This window comes from Leopardus geoffroyi, chromosome C1 (assembly GCF_018350155.1).
Source record: "Leopardus geoffroyi isolate Oge1 chromosome C1, O.geoffroyi_Oge1_pat1.0, whole genome shotgun sequence".
In the NCBI taxonomy this organism is placed as follows: domain Eukaryota; kingdom Metazoa; phylum Chordata; class Mammalia; order Carnivora; family Felidae; genus Leopardus; species Leopardus geoffroyi.
Window position 1 is genome coordinate 43227889 of NC_059328.1, and position 20351 is coordinate 43248239.

Consider the following 20351-nt stretch of genomic DNA (forward strand, 5'->3'; position numbering starts at 1 on the left):
GGGAACAACGACAGGCATTCAACTCAGATTTACTGTAAAACTTGAACAGATTGGGAATTACGGAGTTCCTTAAACTGTCTCTGAAAATAAATATTTCTGATGTATCTGGCAAGTTGAAGGGGAAAAAGCAACAATCCCCGAACTCATTAAACTAAGTAAGTCTAACCATGTTTAAAGAAAATGTTGTGGGAGGTAATAATCCCTATATGCTTAGATGAAAACCGTTCATAACAAATCCTCATGCCTTTTGTTTGCTTGTTTAAGGAATTATTTGTGCAAAGCAGCACTAATGCTCCTGGTGGTAGTAACTGTTTATCTGGGGTGAGTTCTGGGGGAGAAGGGCATAAATCAAATAATTTTTTATTAAACTTCCAGGGTTCCTAACAATATTACATGTCCAAAGGACTCCGTTTATCAAGCAGCATGTACATAATTGTCCATGCCCTCTGGTTGGGATCTTAGGAGAATCTAAAGGGTTATGTATCTCAGGAATGGTGTAACCTTAGTATGAAATAACACCCTTCTTTTCTAGTTTACGTAGTTTTTTACTAGCAATTTATACCTACCAGGAGCAGTATGAAAATATTCCTGTAAAAATAACATCAATACATCTGAAGGTTCAAAATGCAAACTACAGTTTTATTAGAATCTTCTAGCTGACATATCCTAATAGTCAGATAAATATTTCCAATTCTAAAGCACGAGACAGAGTTTTGATTCCATTAGAAAGGCCCGAAATGACACAGAGTAGGTTCAAGCTAGTGAAGGTCATGTGGCCTACGTGAAGAAGGGGTGTGTCAAAGTGGCATACTGTTGACGGTGGTGTAACAGCTTAAATTTGAGTTACTGTTAAAAACCTACTCTTTGGAAGTGGAAGAAGGCCCGCGTAGACAAATCTCTTTCAGCGCTATCCGGTAGATATACAAGGTGAGACATATACGTGATTTGAAAATTTCTTGCAGCCACATTAAAAAAGTAAAAAAACCACATTAAAATAAAATGTTATTTAACTTAATCTACTCAAAATATCATTGTTTCAGTATATAATCTCTACAACTTATCAATGAGATATTTTACATCCTTTTTTGGACTATGTCTTTAAAATCTGGTATTTTATATTTTTAGCACATCTTAATTTGGAGTGGCCACACTTCAAAGTGCTCAATAGCCACATGGGGGTAAAGCTATGGTGTCAGTCAGCTTGGGTTTAATCTGTGCTTGGAGAGCCTGAAGCCACCTGGAAAGATTGAGCAGCTGAATCAAATCTCCTGGTTGGAGGTGGGGATATTATTTCTTTCTTCTCACTCCCTCTTCCCTTGTCCTTCCTCCTCACGGATACCATGTAATGCATGCTAACCATGTGCCAGATACCAGGCACTGTGCTGGGCATTCTAAATGCACTATAATCCTGCAAGAGTCAGAGATCTGCTTTTATAAAAAAAAGTATAATGTAAATGAAATAACTAAATGATGGCAACGATAGCATATGGTTAAGAGAACAGACTTGGAAGCTATTCATACATGTTTCTGCCACTTCCTGTACACCTTGGGGAAGAATTTTCTTCACTTCTCTAAGCCTTAGTTTTATTATTTGTCAAATGGACATAACAAAAGTACTTCCCTTATAGATGTTCTGTGATTTAAGTTTTTTAATGTTTATTTATTTTTGAGGGAGAGAATCCAAAGCAGGCTCTGCGCTGACAGCAGAGAGCCCAATGCAGGGCTTGAACTCAGGAACTGTGAAATCATGACCTGAGCCAAAGTCTGAACGCTTAACCAACTGAGCCGCCAAGGTACCCTGGGATGTCCTATGATTTAAATGAGACCATGCCTATGTTGGAGAGGATAATTTTTCCTTTATCTTTCAAAGATTCTTCTGGCTGGTCTAAATTAAATTGACATGAGACAGATGGACAAGAGAAAAACAAATTTAGTTTTGTATGTGTGGAAACCCCCACATACATGAGACATTTAATAACGTTAAGGTTAAATGGCTTATATTTGCCATCCTGAGCTAAGAAATGGGATAGGGGCCTGGGGCTTCAAAGGGGAGGAGGGCAATTCACAGGCCAATAATAAGAAGGGCAGATTGGTAATCAGATGTTTGCCCTGCCATACAGATAGGTCATTAAGGTAAAATTTATCTCTGATAATAACTCTTACGCTGGCAAAACCCCTCAATTCATATTCTTCTAGTTAAGGAAGGGTGGAAAGTTTCTCTTAGGCCTGCAGGGTCTTGATCGCCTTCGGCTCAAAATAGTCTGTATGCCAAAGTAGCACATGTTGGGGAGACTTGTTCTGAACCCCTTCACCTGCAAAGCTGTGGGCACATTCATTAAATATTAATAATACTATTTGGGATAAATGTGGGGGTACTTTGGAATGTGTAGCACATTAGACAAATATCACTTCTGCTGGTATTACTATGGTGCAAAGAAGTTACGTGACCTAGCCATGGTAACACAGCTAATGAGTAGTGATCAGGTTCTCACCCAGTTTGCCTATCTCTAAAGCAGTATTTGTCATGTGTTTACAGTTACAATATGGACTGAATTTATACTGATGCCATGACATAAAATGAAAAGATCTCTTGAAAGATAAATTCCTGATATCTGCCTGCCATTCTCATAGAAGCAGAATTCAGGGGGAAAGTCCGCGTTTTGGTAAGGATTTACTGTTTTGTTTTGTTTTGTTTGGTTTGGATAAATAAGAATTTACTGTTTTAAGAAACTAGACAATGAATATACATGTAAAGGAAAATTAAATTTAATTTTCTTTGATCCTTTTTTCTTTTTGACTCCTTTTATTCGGAAACAGTGCCTTGCATATATTGGCATTAAATTCATGCATGTTGTGGGTGCCTGGGTGGCTCAGTTGGTTAAGCAAGCATCTGACTTCGGCTCAGGTCATGATCGCTTGGTTTGTGAGTTTGAGCCCTGCATTGGGCTCTGTGCTGACAGCTCAGAGCCTGGAGCCTGCTTCAGATTCTGTGTCTCCCTCTCACTCTCTGCCCCTCCCCCACTTGTGCTCTCTCTGTCTCTGTCTCTCAAAAACAAATAAATAAACAAACAAACATCTTAAAAAATTCATGCATGTTGTGTAAAACCAAATTTTCATTTTACTAAAGGAGAGTGATATTGAGGCTTTTATTCCCTATTAACAATGTGTTTATAGGGATATGTGCCTCTCGTCTTTTAAGACAAAAAATAGTACTATGAAAGTACATGTAACAGTTATATGTGAAAGTTTCTATGTGTAAAAATATTTTTTTCATCAAATTAGCAAGTGAAAACAAAACATTAGCCCCAGCGCTATTGGGTCTAACTCAGTTAATTGTACCACCTTGAGTATGCCCTCTCTGCCCAGATCGTGTACTTTCTGCACAGAATTGTTTGTTCTGGGCTTTACCTACAAAACCTTTTCAACTGCTTTCTGTTTGATTTCATGTCACTCTCTTTTTCTGTCACTGTTTTGTCTTCCATCGCGGCTGCTTTGTGACTCTTAGGAGATTCCTAGGGGAGGTCACATGAACCAGTGAACGGGGCTGCAGGCATAGGATAAACAATCCTGGCTAGCATAGTGTTAGTTCAGAGCCATGGCTAGCCTCGAGTACGTGCTCCGCCTGGAACAACCACCCCAAAGAAAACCATACTCAACTTCATTTTAATCTTGCAATACCTTTGTGAGTCCTGGTTACTTATTATTCTACTTTCTGAAAGAAAAACTAAGGGCAGGGACATGTCTAGATGTGTGGGTTCTAGTTTGGGCTGGCTCTGCTATGTCATTTCCTCTACTTAATCTTAGATAGTGACACCCATAATTTGTCCCCAAGGACTCCCTCCACAATCTGGCTACTGTTTAACTTTAAAAAAAAAAAAATTTTTTTTAACGTTTATTTATTTTTGAGACAGAGACAGAGCATGAATGGGGGAGGGTCAGAGAGAGATGGAGACACAGAATCTGAAACAAGCTCCAGGCTCTGAGCTGTCAGCACAGAGCCTGACACAGGGCTCAAACTCACAGACTGTGAGATCATGACCTGAGCTGAAGTCGGACGCTTAACCGACTGCACCACCCAGTCGCCCCTGGCTACTGTTTAGCTTCTATTCCTTATCTCTGTCCAGTCTCCTGACTTCACTCTACCATAGCCGCACTGCAGGCCTTGAAACATGCTATTCCCTCTGTCTGACACACCTCTCTTCTGCCCCTGCACCTGACTAATTCCTACTCATCCTTTCAGCCTCAGCTCGGAAATCAACCCCTCAAGGGAGCTGATTTCTTGATTCAGGTTAGGCCCTCATATGGATTCCCATAGAATCCTGGTTCTCTCCACATGCCCCCCACCCCCCACGATTCCCCAGCTTTCATCTGCAATTATCTGTTTACTGCCCAGCTTGCCAGCTAGAATGTATGCCTAAAGGTAAGGATCCTGTCTTTTTTATTTTTTTCTGTGTCACTTACACTTAGCACATAGTTGGCACTCAATAAATATCAGCTATGGGTGAAGAAAAGCAACTAATAAGCAGGGCATCTTAGGAAGCTTCCCCAGATTGATACTTCCTTCCCCCCTTTTGCCCCAGTTGTAATGGGATATGTAATAAAACAAACATTTCTATTCATCACTAAAGTTTTCTTGGGGAGAGCACTGTGTTAATTTAGAAGAAATATCAATTAGCAGATATAAGAATATGGACTTTGAGGATAGATTTTCTGGTTTTGAATCATGGCTCTGCCACTCAATGGCTCTAAAACCCTGGGCAAGTTACTTCTCTAGGCCGCAGTTTCTTCATGTGTAAGATGGGGGTGAACATAACAGCACACCTACCTTAGAGGACTGTTGTGAGGATTATACGAATTAATACACACAAAGAACTGAATAATTACTGCATATATAAACAGTAAGTGCTAGCAATGATTATTTCTTTTATTAAACCATTAGAGGTTGGGGGGTGAGCTCACGGAACCAAAGTTGATCACCAAATAATGCTTTTCAGGAGAGCGATCTTATTCATCGTGGGTTTTCTGTTTTATATGTTTGAGGAGAGTTGCTGAAGCCAAGCCGATTTACTGTGCCAATCAGAGATGAGATAATTTTGACATTGGCAGGAGAGGGAGGCAAGATCCATTTGTACATTCAACAAATATTTACCGAATGTCTATTTTGTGCTAGACATAGAGGAAAATAAGATAGTCACAGCTGTTACAGAGCTCCCAAAAAAATCAAGAAAGAAGAGAGAAACTAGAGAGGCTGGGGACTGGGAGTGGGGGGTGGGGTGCTGGGGGCAGACCAGTTTCTCTCTGGTGGGTATGGCACAGTAGAGGAGGATGTTGAGAGAACAGAAATGCTAAGGCAGGATTTTAAAGCGTCTGCTATAGGATGTGTTATGTAAATCCTCCCCTCCATCCCCTACAATATCTTCAATAAAATTTTCATTGCTCACTCAAGAGAGCCTGAAGAAGGGGAAGATAGCAGATATCTGGGTTATAACTGTTAGGGGAAAGAAGCTGTAGGCAAAAAAAGGCCTTCCTTACTCTTGTGTACTACCAGTAAGGAGGCATTACAGTGCATGCAATATTTAATGATTATAAATGATACCTCCATGCACTGTATAACACAAAACTCTTTACAATGAATATAAATTAAACAGTACCAATAGCAGTCACATTAACTGAAAAGAAGAGGCATTATTCAAGACAGGAAACTTGGGACTTCCAGGGAAGAGGAGCCTTGAACCTGGGAGTCACATATGACCACCAACCAGCCCCTCTGTGCTTCATTAGTCAAACTGGTGATTCATTGGTAACTATGACTTATTTTTTTTTTAATGTTTACTTATTTTTGAGAGAGAAAGAGAGAGCACACTGGGGAGGGGCAACGAAGATCCAAAGCAGGCTCAGATAGCAGCAAGCCCGATGCAGGGCTCGAAGCCATGAACCGTGAGATCGTGACCTGAGCCGAAATTGGATGCTCAACCAACTGAGCCACCCAGGTTCCCCAATGACTTGTTATTTTATAAACTACTGCTTACAAGGATGCAGCCTTTCTTAAACATAAGTATCCTAAGGTTTAGGTGTGAGGAAAGAAGGGGTCCACTATATACTTAAGGCTCCCATCCTTTTCGGACTTCCAGTTTTTCACTTTTACCATCCTTTAAAAATAACAATTTAAGGAAATGTATATATTTCTTTTAAAAAGCAGCAGCCTAAGAAGTAATCAGTCATCACACCAAATAAAACAAAACTATCAGTTTGCCTGAATTTCCAAGAGTGAAGTAAATAAAGCTCTGTTGGAATTTACCTACACAAATTGAGACTTTCCAGGGAAGAGAGAAATAAACTAGAATTTTTTTCTTTCTCTTAGATTTGTTTACTGTGTAAACCCTGGGGTTTTTGCATCTTATGTGACTACTGATTAAAAAGATATATGGTTGTTTATTAATGTTCTCAAAGCATGATGCAAATTCACATCACCTTGGGTATATTTTGCCCCTAAAGCTATGAAGTAAATATGGAAGCATTTTGTAGTTAACAAGAGCAAAATATGTTAATTCAAATAGTTGGCTTTGAATAGGATTTTCCTTTAAACCATTAATAGGAAAATGAAGAGAGCTTGGGTGGTCAAGCATGAAATGTAAATGAGAGCAGTTTTCTTTTTTGTCTCATCATCCGATGTTATTTGATGTTAAAATTTAAATTTGATAATGCGGAATATGACCTTATCATGAAACAATGCAGTTTATGCCCCAGATTTTTTGACAGCAGTACTGAAACTATGATTTTTAAGGACCACTTTCAAATGACAAGTGCAGTGAAAAAATTAGACATTTTGAATTGGTGGAGTCAGAAAAAGAGCTTGCCTGTCCTTTTATATACAGGATCATATTTTTTTAAATCAAAAACTAAGATAGAGGGTGTTAAAGCAAAGCAGAGACAAATCTCGATCTCTTTAAGTGGCTATAAAATTACCAGTGGAATTCCTGAAGGGCCAAATAATACAGGAAGCATATACTTTTGCCCTCTTATTAAAATGAGGAATATGTTTCTTTCAAGCAGAAAAGGGTTTTACAAACCTCTTTTCTGCTTTCGGTATCAGCCTCAGAAGGGCAACCATTTCCTATTGTCTGGAGGCTCGCGAGAAGTGCAAAGGACAGCCACTACCACGAGCTCAGGAAAATCGAGGTGGACACCAGGCCTCGGCTTCTTTTTTTTCAACGTTTATTTATTATTTATTTTTGGGACAGAGACAGAGCATGAGCGGGGGAGGGGCAGAGAGAGAAGGAGACACAGAATCGGAAACAGGCTCCAGGGTCTGAGCCATCAGCCCAGAGCCTGACGCGGGGGCTCGAACTCACGGACCGCGAGATCGTGACCTGGCTGAAGTCGGACGCTTAACCGACTGCGCCACCCAGGCGCCCCCAGGCCTCGGCTTCTACCATTCTCCTACCAGAAAAAGAAATTCAGAAAAAGGTCAGTTTAAAACACACACATTTTAGTCAGGTTTAAATGTAACTATCTCCTTAAATATGACTGATCCTATGATTATAGGCTTTTCAACTTAGGTATTAGTGACCCTTTTTTTTTTTTTTTTTCCTATTTTAGGGGCCTAAAAAAAGAAAAGAAAAAAAGACCTCAGAGTGGCATAAATTTCTATCAGACAAGAAAATGAATTAATTTAGTAGCATTGTAAAACTATGAAATTTGTGCCAGTTTTCAGGTGTCCCGATATTTAGGCTGCTTTATAGGGATAGCTAAATTCACTGGCAACGTTAAGAAATGGTAAAAAACGTTAAGAAATGATAAAAAAAAAAAAAAACTCATGCTAAAATATCCTGTCGCAAATATGCTTTACTTTGGAAGGCATCCACAACAGCAATGTACCATTTTCCAGAAGAGCACTTCTATACCAATAAGAGTCTTCCTCTAAGGGCAGACCCTTGCACAACCATCACACTGCACGGAGCTCTTGAGAATATTCTGGAAGCATCACTGTGAATCGTTGCTTCTCAGCAAAGAGAGAGAAATGAAATTCAGCAGAAGCAGCAACTTTTGGGAGGAGAAACACGGTTTCCCTTAGAATGCTTTTCTCCCGGTATGGGTTTACTGAGAGCTCGGCTTCTCTGGTGCTTTAAATCTGTGGACCGTTGAACGTCACTCCGCCTTTTTTGAAGTTACAAAAATACTTTGCGGTGTGGCGGGAACAGAAAGTTTGGAAAATTAACTGCGTAAGACTTCAGATAACACAGAAGACATACATGCAATAGCATTCCATGAAGAACTTAATCAACTCAATCCCTTGCATGTAATTAACCAAGGCACACAACGACTCCAAATTCTGCACTCCAAAAAAGGAGGGAAAATGCAAGGGTCCTGCAGCAGTTCCCGGGACTACGGAGAACTGCTTTGTTACAAGTGTATCCAAAGTCCCCAGCAGCAGAGACTTGTGGGGCGCCGCTTATCCTTGCCGCACTCGCTCTGCAGCTCCCAGAGGTGGCGGTTGTGCTATGAAGGAAGACCCTGCCAAGCTGGCCGACAAGATGCTGCGCACCCCCAAGTGCTCCAGGTGCCGGAACCATGGCTTTCTGGTGCCGGTCAAGGGCCATGCGGGCAAGTGCCGCTGGAAGCAGTGCACCTGCGAGAAGTGCTACCTGATCACCGAGCGCCAGAAGATCATGGCTGCGCAGAAGGTGCTCAAGAAGCAGGCCTCCGAGGAGGAGCAGGACGGGGCCCTCGTCGCGCAGGGCACGGAGCTGTTGACAGGGGTCGCGGCCGCGGCCGCAGCCCTGGGCGCAAGCCTCCGCCAGCTGCCTCTGCTGACCGCTTCGGGAGACTGGGAGCCAGGCCCCGCGTGCCGCGTGGCCGCCGGCTTCCCAGAGAGGCCCCCACGGGGCCCGAGCCCCGGCCCGAGCGCCTTCCAGCCAGTTCTGGGCGGCCACGGCCGCGGCCGCGGCCACGTGGGGCCGAGCGGCGATCGAGCCGCCGTGGCCATGCCCGGTTCGGTGGGGCCCCAGCTTGGGATGGAGGTAGCAGGCAGGGGGTGCCCTGACCGCCTGGGGCTGCGCAGTCCGTTGCGGCCCCTGCCCAGCCCGCCGTTCGACTTCGGTAAGATTCCCAGGCCCTGCGTGGCCTCGCCCCGCCTGGGATTCCTCTCCAGTGCCTTACGCTGGCAGCCCAGGCCATCCTGGATCCTGCGGGGATGGACCCTCGGGGTGGGGGTGGGGAAAATGCTTTCCAGAGGTACTCTTGCTTTGGGAAGCTTTCCTCTAAATAGAGATTTGGGTTGGGTGGCATTTTGGAAAAAGGTGACGAGAGAGGGTTAGAAAGGAACGGGCGGTCCTGACGGCCATTAAAATGTTAAAATTTAGCTTCTTGCTTTGCCGTCTAGCAAGAAAGAAAATGGCCCCCAGACGCCTTGGCTGTGGGTCCTTCTTCAGGAAGACGCTCGAGAGGCGGCCTACTGCGCTTGCGCGCTTCTTCCCGCCTTTTTCTTGGGCTCGTGGCGCCTCCTTCAGGAGGCCACTGTGGGTGGGCCTGCGCAGCCCTGACTGCGCCTGCGCACTCCTTCCGTTTCTAGAAGCTGGAGGCTCCTCCCAGCGGACTTCCCCTGCAAGGGCCCTAGCCCATTGCGCCTGCGCACCCCTACGCACCCTTTATCCGGGCGTGGGAATGAGACCGTTTTATGTTCTCCACTGGGGAACGGTTGAAATATTGATGTTGCTTCTTTTTCTCCCCACCCATCACATGCATAAATTACATGGTTCTCTATGTCTTGTGGTTTGCACTATTAAAAGTACAATTTCAAGTCATAGATTGGAGCCTCTTTAAAATTTCAATCGCAAGTCATATGTAGATTTGACGCTCTTTATGGGCAGAGACACGCTCCTTTTTGGTTTTCCCTATGGCAGTGTGGTAGGAAGAGCACAGGAGGCTAGGGGAACTGCTCAGTCACCTTGGGCAAGCTCCTTCCTTCTGTGGCAGCCTCTCCCCTCTACGCTAAGGGGACCGGCCTGGATGCTTTCTGAAGGCCATTTCTATCTTCTGGGACATTCTAGTAAAATTTGGGTCCCCAGGAAACTAGATGGGGAAGACAGACCTGAAATAGCAATTTTAGAAGATACCTTTCCATAGACACAGTGCCTTTCTTTGTTCCATCTCAACAGGGGCTGAGCATTTAACTATGTGCCCATTCACTAGTGATGAAGAAGTGAAGAGGGCAAAGGCACATTTGTTGCCTTCAAGGATCTTGTCTTTGTGGGAGGGACAGCACCGGTCGAGGAATCACACAAATCAATGTAAAGAGCTCTAATAATTGATGGTCTCGCTGTGGTCTGAAGGAAGAGTAGGAGCTGAGGACTTCCAGAGGCACAGTGGGATTAGGGGGGAAAGTCTTCTAAACTGAGGGAACAGCATCTGTGAAGGCCTTGAGGTTGATGAGAAAGGAGAAGCTGTTGGGTTATAGTGCATGCGGAGGCTGGAGTGGAGGCAGGAACCAGCCCTCATGGGGCTTTGTGGCTGTGCCAAGGACTTTTTCTAAGAGCAGTGGGACGTGGCTGAAGGGCTTAAAAAGCAGGGAGCGTCAAAAGCATAATGGACGTGGGAGATCTTTGTAAGTGGATCTGAGTGTTGTGTGCTGCCTTCGCACAGTGATGTGATGCTCTTTTTCCTAGCTCTGTGTTGTTTTAACACTTCCGTCATTGCTTACCTTTTCAGGGCTCCCTCTGAACATCAGCTCAGATCATGTGGTGGGGCCTGAGCACCTGGAGAGACAGCCTTCCAAGCTGTACCCCAGCTGCTCCAACATGCATTCCTACTGTGCATTCCCATTGGGCTACCAGGATGGATCCCCACCTCCGGGGATCCCCCTGCAGCGGGGCTTCCGGCATGTGTCCTGCAGCCCCTACCATGGAGGAAGCTTGGTAAGTCCCATCCTCACTCCTTTCCTGGTTCCTGCTTATCCCACATGCCCTGTTGCCATTACGGATCCTCAATCCCAGGAAGCAGACCGCTGTGCCAGGCTGTGCCAGGCCCTGAGCACTGGTGGGATGGATATAACATTGACCTTGTGCCATGTACACCTGTGGGGGTACACATGTGTAGGCAAGTCCATTCGCGTGTAAACAAGTTGGCCTGGGCTGTGGCATGTGCCTTTCAGAGCTGGGAGCTCAAGCAAGAACGAATGCAGACACATCTCAGATAAACCCGGGAATAGCCACACAGTACCACCGACCGGGTGAGTGACCACCAGCCTGGACTCACGGGATGCTGATGTTGGAAGGGTGCTTCATTTTGCTGGGTACCAGAAAGGAGGCATCACTGTCCTGGAACCACACAGTTGAGGGCGGAGCCAGGAGCAGACGTAGGTCCCCCGCCCAAAGGTATGGGCCGCTTGAGACTGCAGAGGGCTTTCAGGAGGAATTTAAGCTTAGTCATGAAAAATATGGAAACATTCCCCCGACAAGCCTGGAATACTGAGTATGTAAGAGTCAGGCCATCCCTGTTATGTGAGGTACGAGTCGGGGTGATCAGGTTTTGTGGCCTTGGTTACCAGCTCCTTCCAGACCAGAGTGGTTAAAAGCCCTTTCCCTTTTGGCAACCCTGAGACCTGTGATGACTGCAGGATAGAGGCCTGGGTATCCAGTCCTGACTTTGGGCCCATGAGGCTGGGCCTGTAGGGAAGGTCCACTCCAATGCAGCTCAAGCTCACGGAAAAGTAGACCCCTATTACCTTTCCTCCCTCCCTCAGAACTAAAAGCCTAACCCTGGGTGTTAGATGTTTCTCTTGCGTGGAGGGTAGAGAAGAGTGAGGACAGAGCGGGCTTCTTTGTTTAACGCGGAAAGTGACTGAGAAGAAGGAGGAACGCCTGACATGTATGTACCGAGAGTCTTAGCTGCAGAGTGTGGAGCGGTGAGCTTCCAGAGGTGTCCAGGCAGGTCAGGCACCCAGGGCGCTGCGTCCCCACTCCTGCTGCAGCCCCAGCAGCATCTCTGCTGTCTGTTTTAGATACTTTAGATACTGATAAGTCCTTTTCCATTGATTCAAGGGGAAACAGTTTGGAAACCACTGGTCTTGAGAATTTCTGGGGTGCCTCCTGACCCTTATGTGAGCCATTAGGGCACGCTGTATTACCCCACTGTAGAGTGGAGGAAGAAGACTCAGAGAAGCTAAGTATTTGCTCATGGTCACAGAACTGGGGATTCAGATTACACAGCTGCTCAGTAACAGAGTGGCAGTCACCCCAACTCTGGAGCCCTGGCACTCTGTGCCACCTGAGGTGTGTCTGTCGTGCAGAGGAGGAGCAAACGTGGCCCTTGACTCCCCACCACCCCTGAACTCTGTGGGCGCTGGCCACCCCCTCGCAGCCCAAGGAGAGCACGGTGCCTCCAGCCTTCACACAAAGAGGGGGCCCTGGCCAAGTGGAGCACGCACCCACCGTCTGCTCACACAGAAGCTTGGATGGAGCCTGGCGTCCAGGGTAGGGCTCTGATTGACAGGCTTGCCAGACGGCCTTTGTTAAGAGTGTGATCTCAGTTGGTTTATCTGGGCCTGAGCTGCCACCACAGGCCCCAGGCAGGAGCTGTGATCCAGGGAGAGACTTGGCTGAGCAGCTTGGAATTAAAGCACTAATAATCCCCCTTCCCACCCCCTCCACGTCTGGATAAAGGATCAGGCGTTTATTTGTGAAGCTGTTTCAAACCCAAGAGCCTATGAATTGCTTTCATCCTTGTCCTGCTGCACCCTGCCCAGGCTCTGAGATACTCTCTGGAGAGGTCTTCAGCCTCCTATTCCTGTCCCTGCCCCATTTGCTGCTGCTTTACTTCCTCTGTTCTCTTCCCACAAAACAGCACAAGCTTGGAGCTCGACAGACCTGGGATCCAATCTTCCCTCCATTGTTTACTAACCATATGGCCTGGGGAAGTCATGTAACCTCTGAGGATCTCACTCAGGTTCTCGGTCTGTATAGTAGGGGTAAGAGTACCTATCTCACGGGGCCATTGACAGACGGAATAGGTGTAATGCATGGTAAGGTGTGCCTGGCACAGGGTCTGGCATGTAGCAGGCACCTAAAGGTGGGCTTTCTTCCTTTCCTTGTGGTTAACTTAAGTTAGGAAATGATTTTTGCAGATTGTCTCAAGGCTTTAACATGCTCATGTGTGACTCACCAGTGTGGGGGCAGTGTGTGGGGTTTCTCAAACTGCCTTAACAAAGACCACTTTTAAGAGCACATCAGATCTCTTCTAGGACATTAGGATTCTCTAGAACATGGCATGTAAATTGCTGCTCTAAAGGATCTGGATGGAGAAGTAAATGATAGGAACTACATCTGAAATTTATTATTATTTAAAAAAAGATTTTTAATGTTTATTTATTTTTGAGAGAGAGGGAGAGAGACAGAGAATGAGCAGGGGATGGACAGAGAGAGAGGGAGACACAGAATCCGAAGCAGGCTCCAGGCTCCGAGCTGTCAGCATAGAGCCTGACGCGGGGCTCGAACTGCCAAACTATGAGATCATGACCTGAGCCAAAGTCGGATGCTCAACTGACTGAGCCGCCCAGGCGCCCCAATGAAATTTATTATTATTTTTTTTATTACATTCATGTCTTTCTGGGTTAAGCTCCAATCTGTGTAGTCCTCACTCCAGATGCCCCCACTCCAGCCCTGGGGTCCTGTGGCATGAGCTCAGCTTCCATGTTCTGAAGAAGGAACAGAAACATGGAAGGGCTAACTGCTGAAGTTGCTTTGCTGAGGTCCCCCAGCTTCCCTTGCCTCTAACAGCTGCACCACACGCTGCTGTATTGGAACAGGGCCTCCAAAGGCCCCCGACTCTCAATTCCAAGTCCTTAGCTATACCAGAAAATGGGGCCACAAGGGGTTGGGATGCATTCAGCACAGGGCAGTGGAGTCCGACAGACTTGGGCTCCAGTTCTGCCTCTGCACTTACCAGCTCTGTGGCCCTGGGCCCGAAGCTTCACCTCACTGACACTGTTTTCCATCATTATAGTGAGGATGACACTAGAACCTCCCTCCTAGGGTCATGAGGGTGGAGTGAGGTCATGGATCTAAGCATATACAAAAGGGCTCGGTGGGACTGGCTGCTCCCCAGGCTCACCTGAGATGTGCCGGTATTTGTTCTTGCCTTCAGTTATTTGGTGGGTATTTGCTGAACACCCTGTTCCGAGTGCCCTGTGCCCAGGTGTTTAGGTCAGAGAGGCGAATCGACCTCTTGGGGAGCGCCCCATTTAGAAGTACGAGACCTGTTTGATCAGCCCATCTGGCTAAGCCGCCTCCTCTCTGGCTTCTCTGCTGTGTGTGTGCTGTGCAGGTGTCGGAGTCGGTGGGAGACTTCCAGCCAAGCTACTACCCGCCGCCTCCGCCTCCGCAGCAGCCTCAGTTCCTCCCGCCCGGCTTCCTGTCTGCGCTCCACTTCCTCCCACCGCTGCCGCCGCCACCGCCGCCACCACTAGCATCTTTCTCTCTTGCTGTCCTGTCTGACACAGACAAGGAGACCACTGGTAAGTGACCTCTAGTCCAGCTTCTGGGGGAGCCAGGAAGACTTTCTAGAGGAAGGGGGACCTGATCTGAAGTGGATGTGGAGAGAAGGGAAATGGAGAACAGAACTTAAAATGTATCAGACCCTGGGATAAGCTCTTTCCTTATATCCCTCCCTTTATTCCCTGTGCGAGCATCTAAGAGAGGGGGTCCCAGGTCTCAGGTGAGAAAACCAACAGTACCCTGAGAGCTTCTCGCATACATAAGTGGCAGATGGCAGAGCTTAGATTTCAACAGAATTCTGTCTGGCTCCAGGTCCGCTGCTAATTCCCTCCCCTTACCAGGGCCTGTGGGCAGAGACGTGGAGGGTGGCATGCATGTGGTGTGTTCAGAAGACCAGAGGTGCCAGGCTTCTCTGGCTCGGCTGGGGCCTCTCTGGCTAGGGAAACGGCAGGTGCGGAGCCTGGAGCCGTAGCTGGAGCTGGGTTGGGCCGGCTGGGGAAGGGTCCTTTACCCCAGGCCACTTGTAGAGAGAAACAGACCAGGAGCTTGGGACCCCGTCCTTCACAGCTCTGCCACTGGTGCGCTGGGTGACCTCGGGCATTCATACCCTCTCTAGGACTCCGTCTTCTCATCTGTAAAATGGGTCATGTCACAGGGTTCCTGTGATAGCTGAAATTTTGGATGTAGAAATGCTTTGGTTTTCCTTTGAGACTCTCGCAGCTTTAAAGGTTCTAGGGTATTTTTTTCCCCTTTCTATCCTTCCCTGAGTCGCCTTAGGAAAAGAAACTAAGGCCTGTCGCACACTTGGCTGTGTGTGCGATGCCTAGATCCACAGGATGGGGAGACGGGACGTAGCTTGAAGCATGCCGGCCCCGGAGCCAGACAGCCTGGGTATTGGTCCTGGCTCTGGCATTTACCAGCTGCGTGACCTTGGGCAAGTTAATTCACCCCCTGGTGCTTCAGCTTCACCTTCTGCAAAAGCGGACTAACAATGGTTCCTACCTCACGAGGTTATTCTGAGGATTAAACAGAACCTAGAACGAGGTAGGCATTAGCGTTCTCACTGTTTCCCCTCGTCCTCTTGCTGACCTTGACGTTGCCAGGTAGCTCTCTCATTTGACGGAAAGAGGCTGAGGTTCAGAGCTGGGGAGTAGCTCGCTTGTCCCCCAGCTCGCACAGGCAGAGCCGGAGTTTGAACCTGAGTCTGTGTCATGTGGCAGGGGGCTAGATTGCCAGTGTCCAGACTAGCAAATGAGAGGCAAAGTCCTTCTCCACGGGGACCAGGAAGGGTGAGAATGCCTTATAGAAAGTTTACATCTGAAGGTAGGTAATCTTCCTCTTAGTGAATCCTGTAAACCCAGCCCCTCTTCTTTGTCCTTCACAGATGACCAGGATGTGAAGGTGCCAGCACCGGCACCGGAGGAGCTGCCCGAGGTGCCCCCCGAGGTGCCGCTCGAGGTGCCGCCTGAGAAGGAGGAGGGGGAGGAACCACCGCCTGAGCCCAGCCAGCCGCCCTCTCAGGAGCAGTCCGACTAGGTCCGGGCTCTCGGGCCAGCAGCGGGGGCGCTTTGGGGGTGTTACAGCGATGATGTTCTTGTTTGAGTTCAGGGATAGGTAGGGAGGAAGGATAGTAGTAGGCTTAAGAGAGCAGTTAATTTCCATTTCAAGACAGGAAGAAGGAGGGTGATTTCTAGGGTCCTCTCGGTCCCGGGATGGGGGACTGAACAGGATGGAGGATGGTTAGCAGGGGAAGGCCAGGGCTCTGAGGATCGGGGGGCTGGTGGAAGCTCACATTTAGGAATGAATTTAACCGTGTCCAGGTTGTGCCGCTGTCAGATTCACTCCCAGACGCGGTCTTTGATTTCCTCAGGCCGGGTTCCAGGACAGGAGGCACATCTATTTCAGCCTTCTGCTTCTGCCTCTGCTTGGTCCCAGCTGGGGGCACAGACACCAAGCTTCCAGCACATCCAGGTGGCTGGTGGGAGCAGCGGGGGCCCAGGGCATTGACAGCAGGTTCAGCAGCGTCCTTCCTTGCTGCTCGGGCTCCCGAGGGCTGCCTGGCCACTGCCCCGAGCCCCTTCTCCAATGGGCTTTACTAAGCATTCTGACCGCCGGGGCTCCCATCCATAAAGTTTAAGCCATTATAGGCATCGTTTCTGGTTTAAAAAATCGATTAAAGTTTGATTATTTGATATTTTTATAGTGATTGCCAACTTTAAAAAGTAGGCTGTTTGTAAGCACTGATACAGTTCTCAGACAATAGAATGGTGCTTCTAAATCATCTGTGGTATCCGTTCCTTCTCTGGGGACAGCTGACTGTTGAAATAAAATGAGCATTGGAAATTCTTGTGGAAGGTTTATTCTCTTTTTAAATCCTTATGGAAGGCAGTGTTGGGTTGGGGGTCAGGGGCCTGGCAAGCCACTCCCTAGTCTACCTCCCCTTTCCCTTTCCCTCTGTTATCAAGTGAGACGCGTGCGCTAGGCTACTAGATTTTTTAAATTATTATTGTTACTGTCACTACCTTTTTCTTAAGCAGTGGAGACCTTTTGAGGAAATCGGATTCAGACACATAAAATATAAAGATTTCTTCTAGTTTCCCTTCCCCGGCTGTGTGGGTGGGCAGAGATAGCCTTCTGGAGAAGTTGGGGCCTCGACCACGTTTTATTTTTTTTTTATTTTTATTTTTTATTAAATTTTTTTTTCAACGTTTATTTATTTTTTTTTGGGACAGAGAGAGACAGCATGAACGGGGGAGGGGCAGAGAGAGAGGGAGACACAGAATCGGAAACAGGCTCCAGGCTCTGAGCCGTCAGCCCAGAGCCTGATGCGGGGCTCGAACTCACGGACCGCGAGATTGTGTCCTGGCTGAAGTCGGACGCTTAACCGACTGCGCCACCCAGGCGCCCCTCGACCACGTTTTAAAGAGCACGAGTGAACTAGGTGAAAGTAGGCTCTCCCGGTAGGGGGTGCAGAAAGAGAATAGGGCACCTGGAGTGAAGGATTCTGGGTGAGAGACCGTGTCTTATTCTCTGTCCAGGGAAGGACTGGTCTTCAAGAGAACAAACTGACCTGCTTCCTGCCTGACCTGTAAAATCCTCACAGGACAAGTGGCAGGAAGATCACCGAGAAGTGATACTCCATGTTCTCCCACCATTGGTGTAGTGGCTAGGCCTGGACCTGTTCTGTTAGAAGGCACTGGAACAGGTACAGTCCTAGGAATTTTTCAGTTAGTGCTTTACAGACAGTGCTTTCAGCGGGGCAGACCCAAGCCCTGTAGGCCTGTAGGTCAGCACTGGCTTCAGTCTGGCTTTGGATTAGCCTGGCTTTGAGTCGGAAACACCCCCTTACTACCCCCCCCCCCCCCACAGTCCTGTCCTTGGGTCCACAGTACTGCAGTGGCCCTGGATTCCCATTGGCCTCTCACCCTGCCCTCATTGGACCCTGACCTGTCAATATGGCCAAGTGAGGCTGGATTGGTGCCCCTACTTTTTCTTTTTTTTTTTTTTAACGTTTATTTATTTTTGAGACAGAGAGAGACAGAGCATGAGCAGGGGAGGGGCAGAGAGAGAGGGAGACACAGAATCCGCAACAGTCTCCAGGCTCTGAGCTGTCAGCACAGAGCCCGACGCGGGGCTCAAACTCACGGACCGTGAGATCATGACCTGAACCGAAGTCGGATGCTTAACCGACTGAGCCACCCAGGCGCCCCAACCCCTACTTTTTCAATATGCTTTGTTTTATCTTGGACTCCATGTTTTGAAAGATTTTTCGACCAAGCTACATTAATCAAAGCATTTTTGCTCAATGCACACAGAAGTGGGAGAGTCTGACCACGTGTACTCTGTAACATTCCAGACCAGTGCAAGGAAACAGGATGTTTGGTTAGCCTGTGAGGTTTGAGATAGGAAGCTCTGGCCTGCTGAGAAGCGCAGTGTCCTGTTGCCAGAGTCCATGTCCACAGGACTCTAGGAAGAGGAAGATTGCTCAGTTCTATAGGCCTGTGATCTGAAGAATGTCTGAAGACTGGTTAGCATCTTTCCTGGAACCTTGAAGGTGCCTGCTGTGGTGAAAAGACCAACTGTGGGACAGGGTTGGAGACCTGCCTTCCTCCCTTACCCCTGGTGTGAAGCCCAAGTTCTGATAGCCCCAGCTTGTCCCTTCCTGTGTGTTCACACCATGCTTATTTACCTTGGTGGTGTCGGTGGACCCCTGCTCCCTGTAGCCTTTCCAGTCAATCCAATCTTTGCTCCCTGAATGCCCTGTTCCTGAAGCAGCTTCAGCCTGAGCACTGAAACACAGGATCTGAGCATGCTGCCTTGCTCACACACCTTCTATGGCTCCCTACTGCTCTGAGGCCAGTATCTGCAACAATCTGTCTGCCCAGCTTTCCAGCCTCTTCTCTCACAGGCTGGCCCAGCCCAGGTTTTGCAGGGGTGGAGTCCGCGAGGTCCAGGCAGAAAAGGATGGGAAGCAGAGAGACCGGCAGCCAGCGGCAGCACTGCTCATCCCTAAAAACCGAGGCTTGGCTATGAGCTGGGAGAATCTTCTGGAAGGCAGCTGGCTGGCATTGCCGGACGCCGGAGGTACTGTCAGGAAGCCGCCAGGAGAGGGCGCGCGGGGAGCAGCTGTGGGCGGGGCCTGTTGCCTAGCGACTGGCCTCAGAGACACGCGCAGGTCCGTTGCCAGCTGAGCTGGAAGAATAGGTTTCCGCAGCTCAGGGCTTGAAGCGCCCCCCAGAGACCTGGGATCTCCCTGGGAAATCAGAATGATGAGCCTCTAGGCTGGGCTGTGTGATTGCCAACTGCTCAGCAATCATCTTTGCTGTGCCTGTGAAATAGATACCCTCCTATATTTCAGACACCAGCCCCAATCCCTACCCCAGCGTCCCATGGCTTATTCCTCTCTCTCTCCTTTCTGCACTTTTGCACGTACACCCCCTCATCTCCTACTTACCCTTTCAGACTTAGCTCACCTGCTCCCTCCTCCAGGCCAACTCAGCCTGTCCAGGCTCTCTGTAGCCCTCTATCACATGACCCATGCCACTGAATAGATGCCCCTCTCCCAAGTCTTCAAATTTCCTGGAGGCAGAGACAAGGTCTCATTTGTCCCTGTAGTCCCCAGCTCCCAATGTGGGCTCAGCATTGGTTCGGCAAGTAGTTACCGAGTGCCTGTTGCAGAATGAATGGCTGCATCTCAGGGCCATCTTAGGGATTTGGGGGTGAGGAGTTGAGATGCCCAGCTCTCGCCGCTCACTGCAGCATCTTTTGCCTTACATTTGTGCCCTGTCTGCTGGGGTCCCACACAGGGGCAGATGAACAGGGAGTGAGCCTTCACTGAAACTATGCTGTGTGCTGAGCACTGCACCCCTCCCCTCATTTAATGCTCACAACAATCCAGGGAAGAGGTGCGTTATCATCCCTATTTCACGAAGGAAAGCGAGGCGAAGAGAAGGATAGCGATTTGCCCAAATGTCACACAGCTTCTAGGGGTGTGCAAAGGGCCACATACATCCGTGGGCACCAGTTACAGAGTTTTTAATACCCATTTTCCCCTGAGTTCCTACCTTCAGATTTTTTTTTAACCATATGAAAGCTCCCTAGTTTCTGAGCAGATTCTAGCATAGTATAGGGAGAACAGCCTAAGGATCTTTGCCTCTGGAAACCACTTCCCACTCTACTGACCATAGTACACAGAGCCTCCTGAGAAAATGCTAAAGTAGGCATCGTGGTGATGGGTGTGGGAAGGGCCCTCAGGGCCTCTGAGCCAGAAGGTGGTCAGCATTTCCCTTGCCTGAGCTCCCATCGTGGCCTGGGATTCACCTAAGCCCCACTGTGTGAGCCAGGATTGACGGAATGCTTGTT

At 48.0% G+C, this 20351-nt stretch overlaps 1 protein-coding gene and 1 long non-coding RNA gene across 2 annotated transcripts; both read left to right on the forward strand.

The window, feature by feature from the left end:
• Window positions 1-7202, forward strand: LOC123599979. The gene is made up of 4 exons (XR_006713395.1): window positions 1-155; window positions 1126-1278; window positions 2537-2663; window positions 7094-7202. It is a non-coding gene; the product is annotated as an uncharacterized LOC123599979 (long non-coding RNA).
• A 478-nt stretch (window positions 7203-7680) lies between these two features.
• DMRTB1 (DMRT like family B with proline rich C-terminal 1) lies at window positions 7681-16832 on the forward strand. The gene is made up of 4 exons (XM_045477463.1): window positions 7681-9099; window positions 10708-10913; window positions 14320-14509; window positions 15874-16832. Exons 1-4 carry the CDS (start codon window positions 8502-8504, stop codon window positions 16023-16025), a joined length of 1146 nt encoding a protein of 381 aa, XP_045333419.1. The 5' UTR covers window positions 7681-8501; the 3' UTR covers window positions 16026-16832.
• The last annotated feature ends 3519 nt before the right edge of the window (window positions 16833-20351 follow it).

What these genes read in the sequence shown, in the direction of transcription:
- DMRTB1 (XM_045477463.1), top strand. Translation starts at nt 8,502, where the DNA reads ATGAAGGAAGACCCTGCCAAGCTGGCCGACAAGATGCTGCGCACCCCC. An exon ending in CAGCCCGCCGTTCGACTTCG is followed by an intron (nt 9,100 to 10,707) that starts GTAAGATTCCCA and finishes TTACCTTTTCAG; the next exon opens with GGCTCCCTCTGAACATCAGC. An exon ending in CACAGACAAGGAGACCACTG is followed by an intron (nt 14,510 to 15,873) that starts GTAAGTGACCTC and finishes TGTCCTTCACAG; the next exon opens with ATGACCAGGATGTGAAGGTG.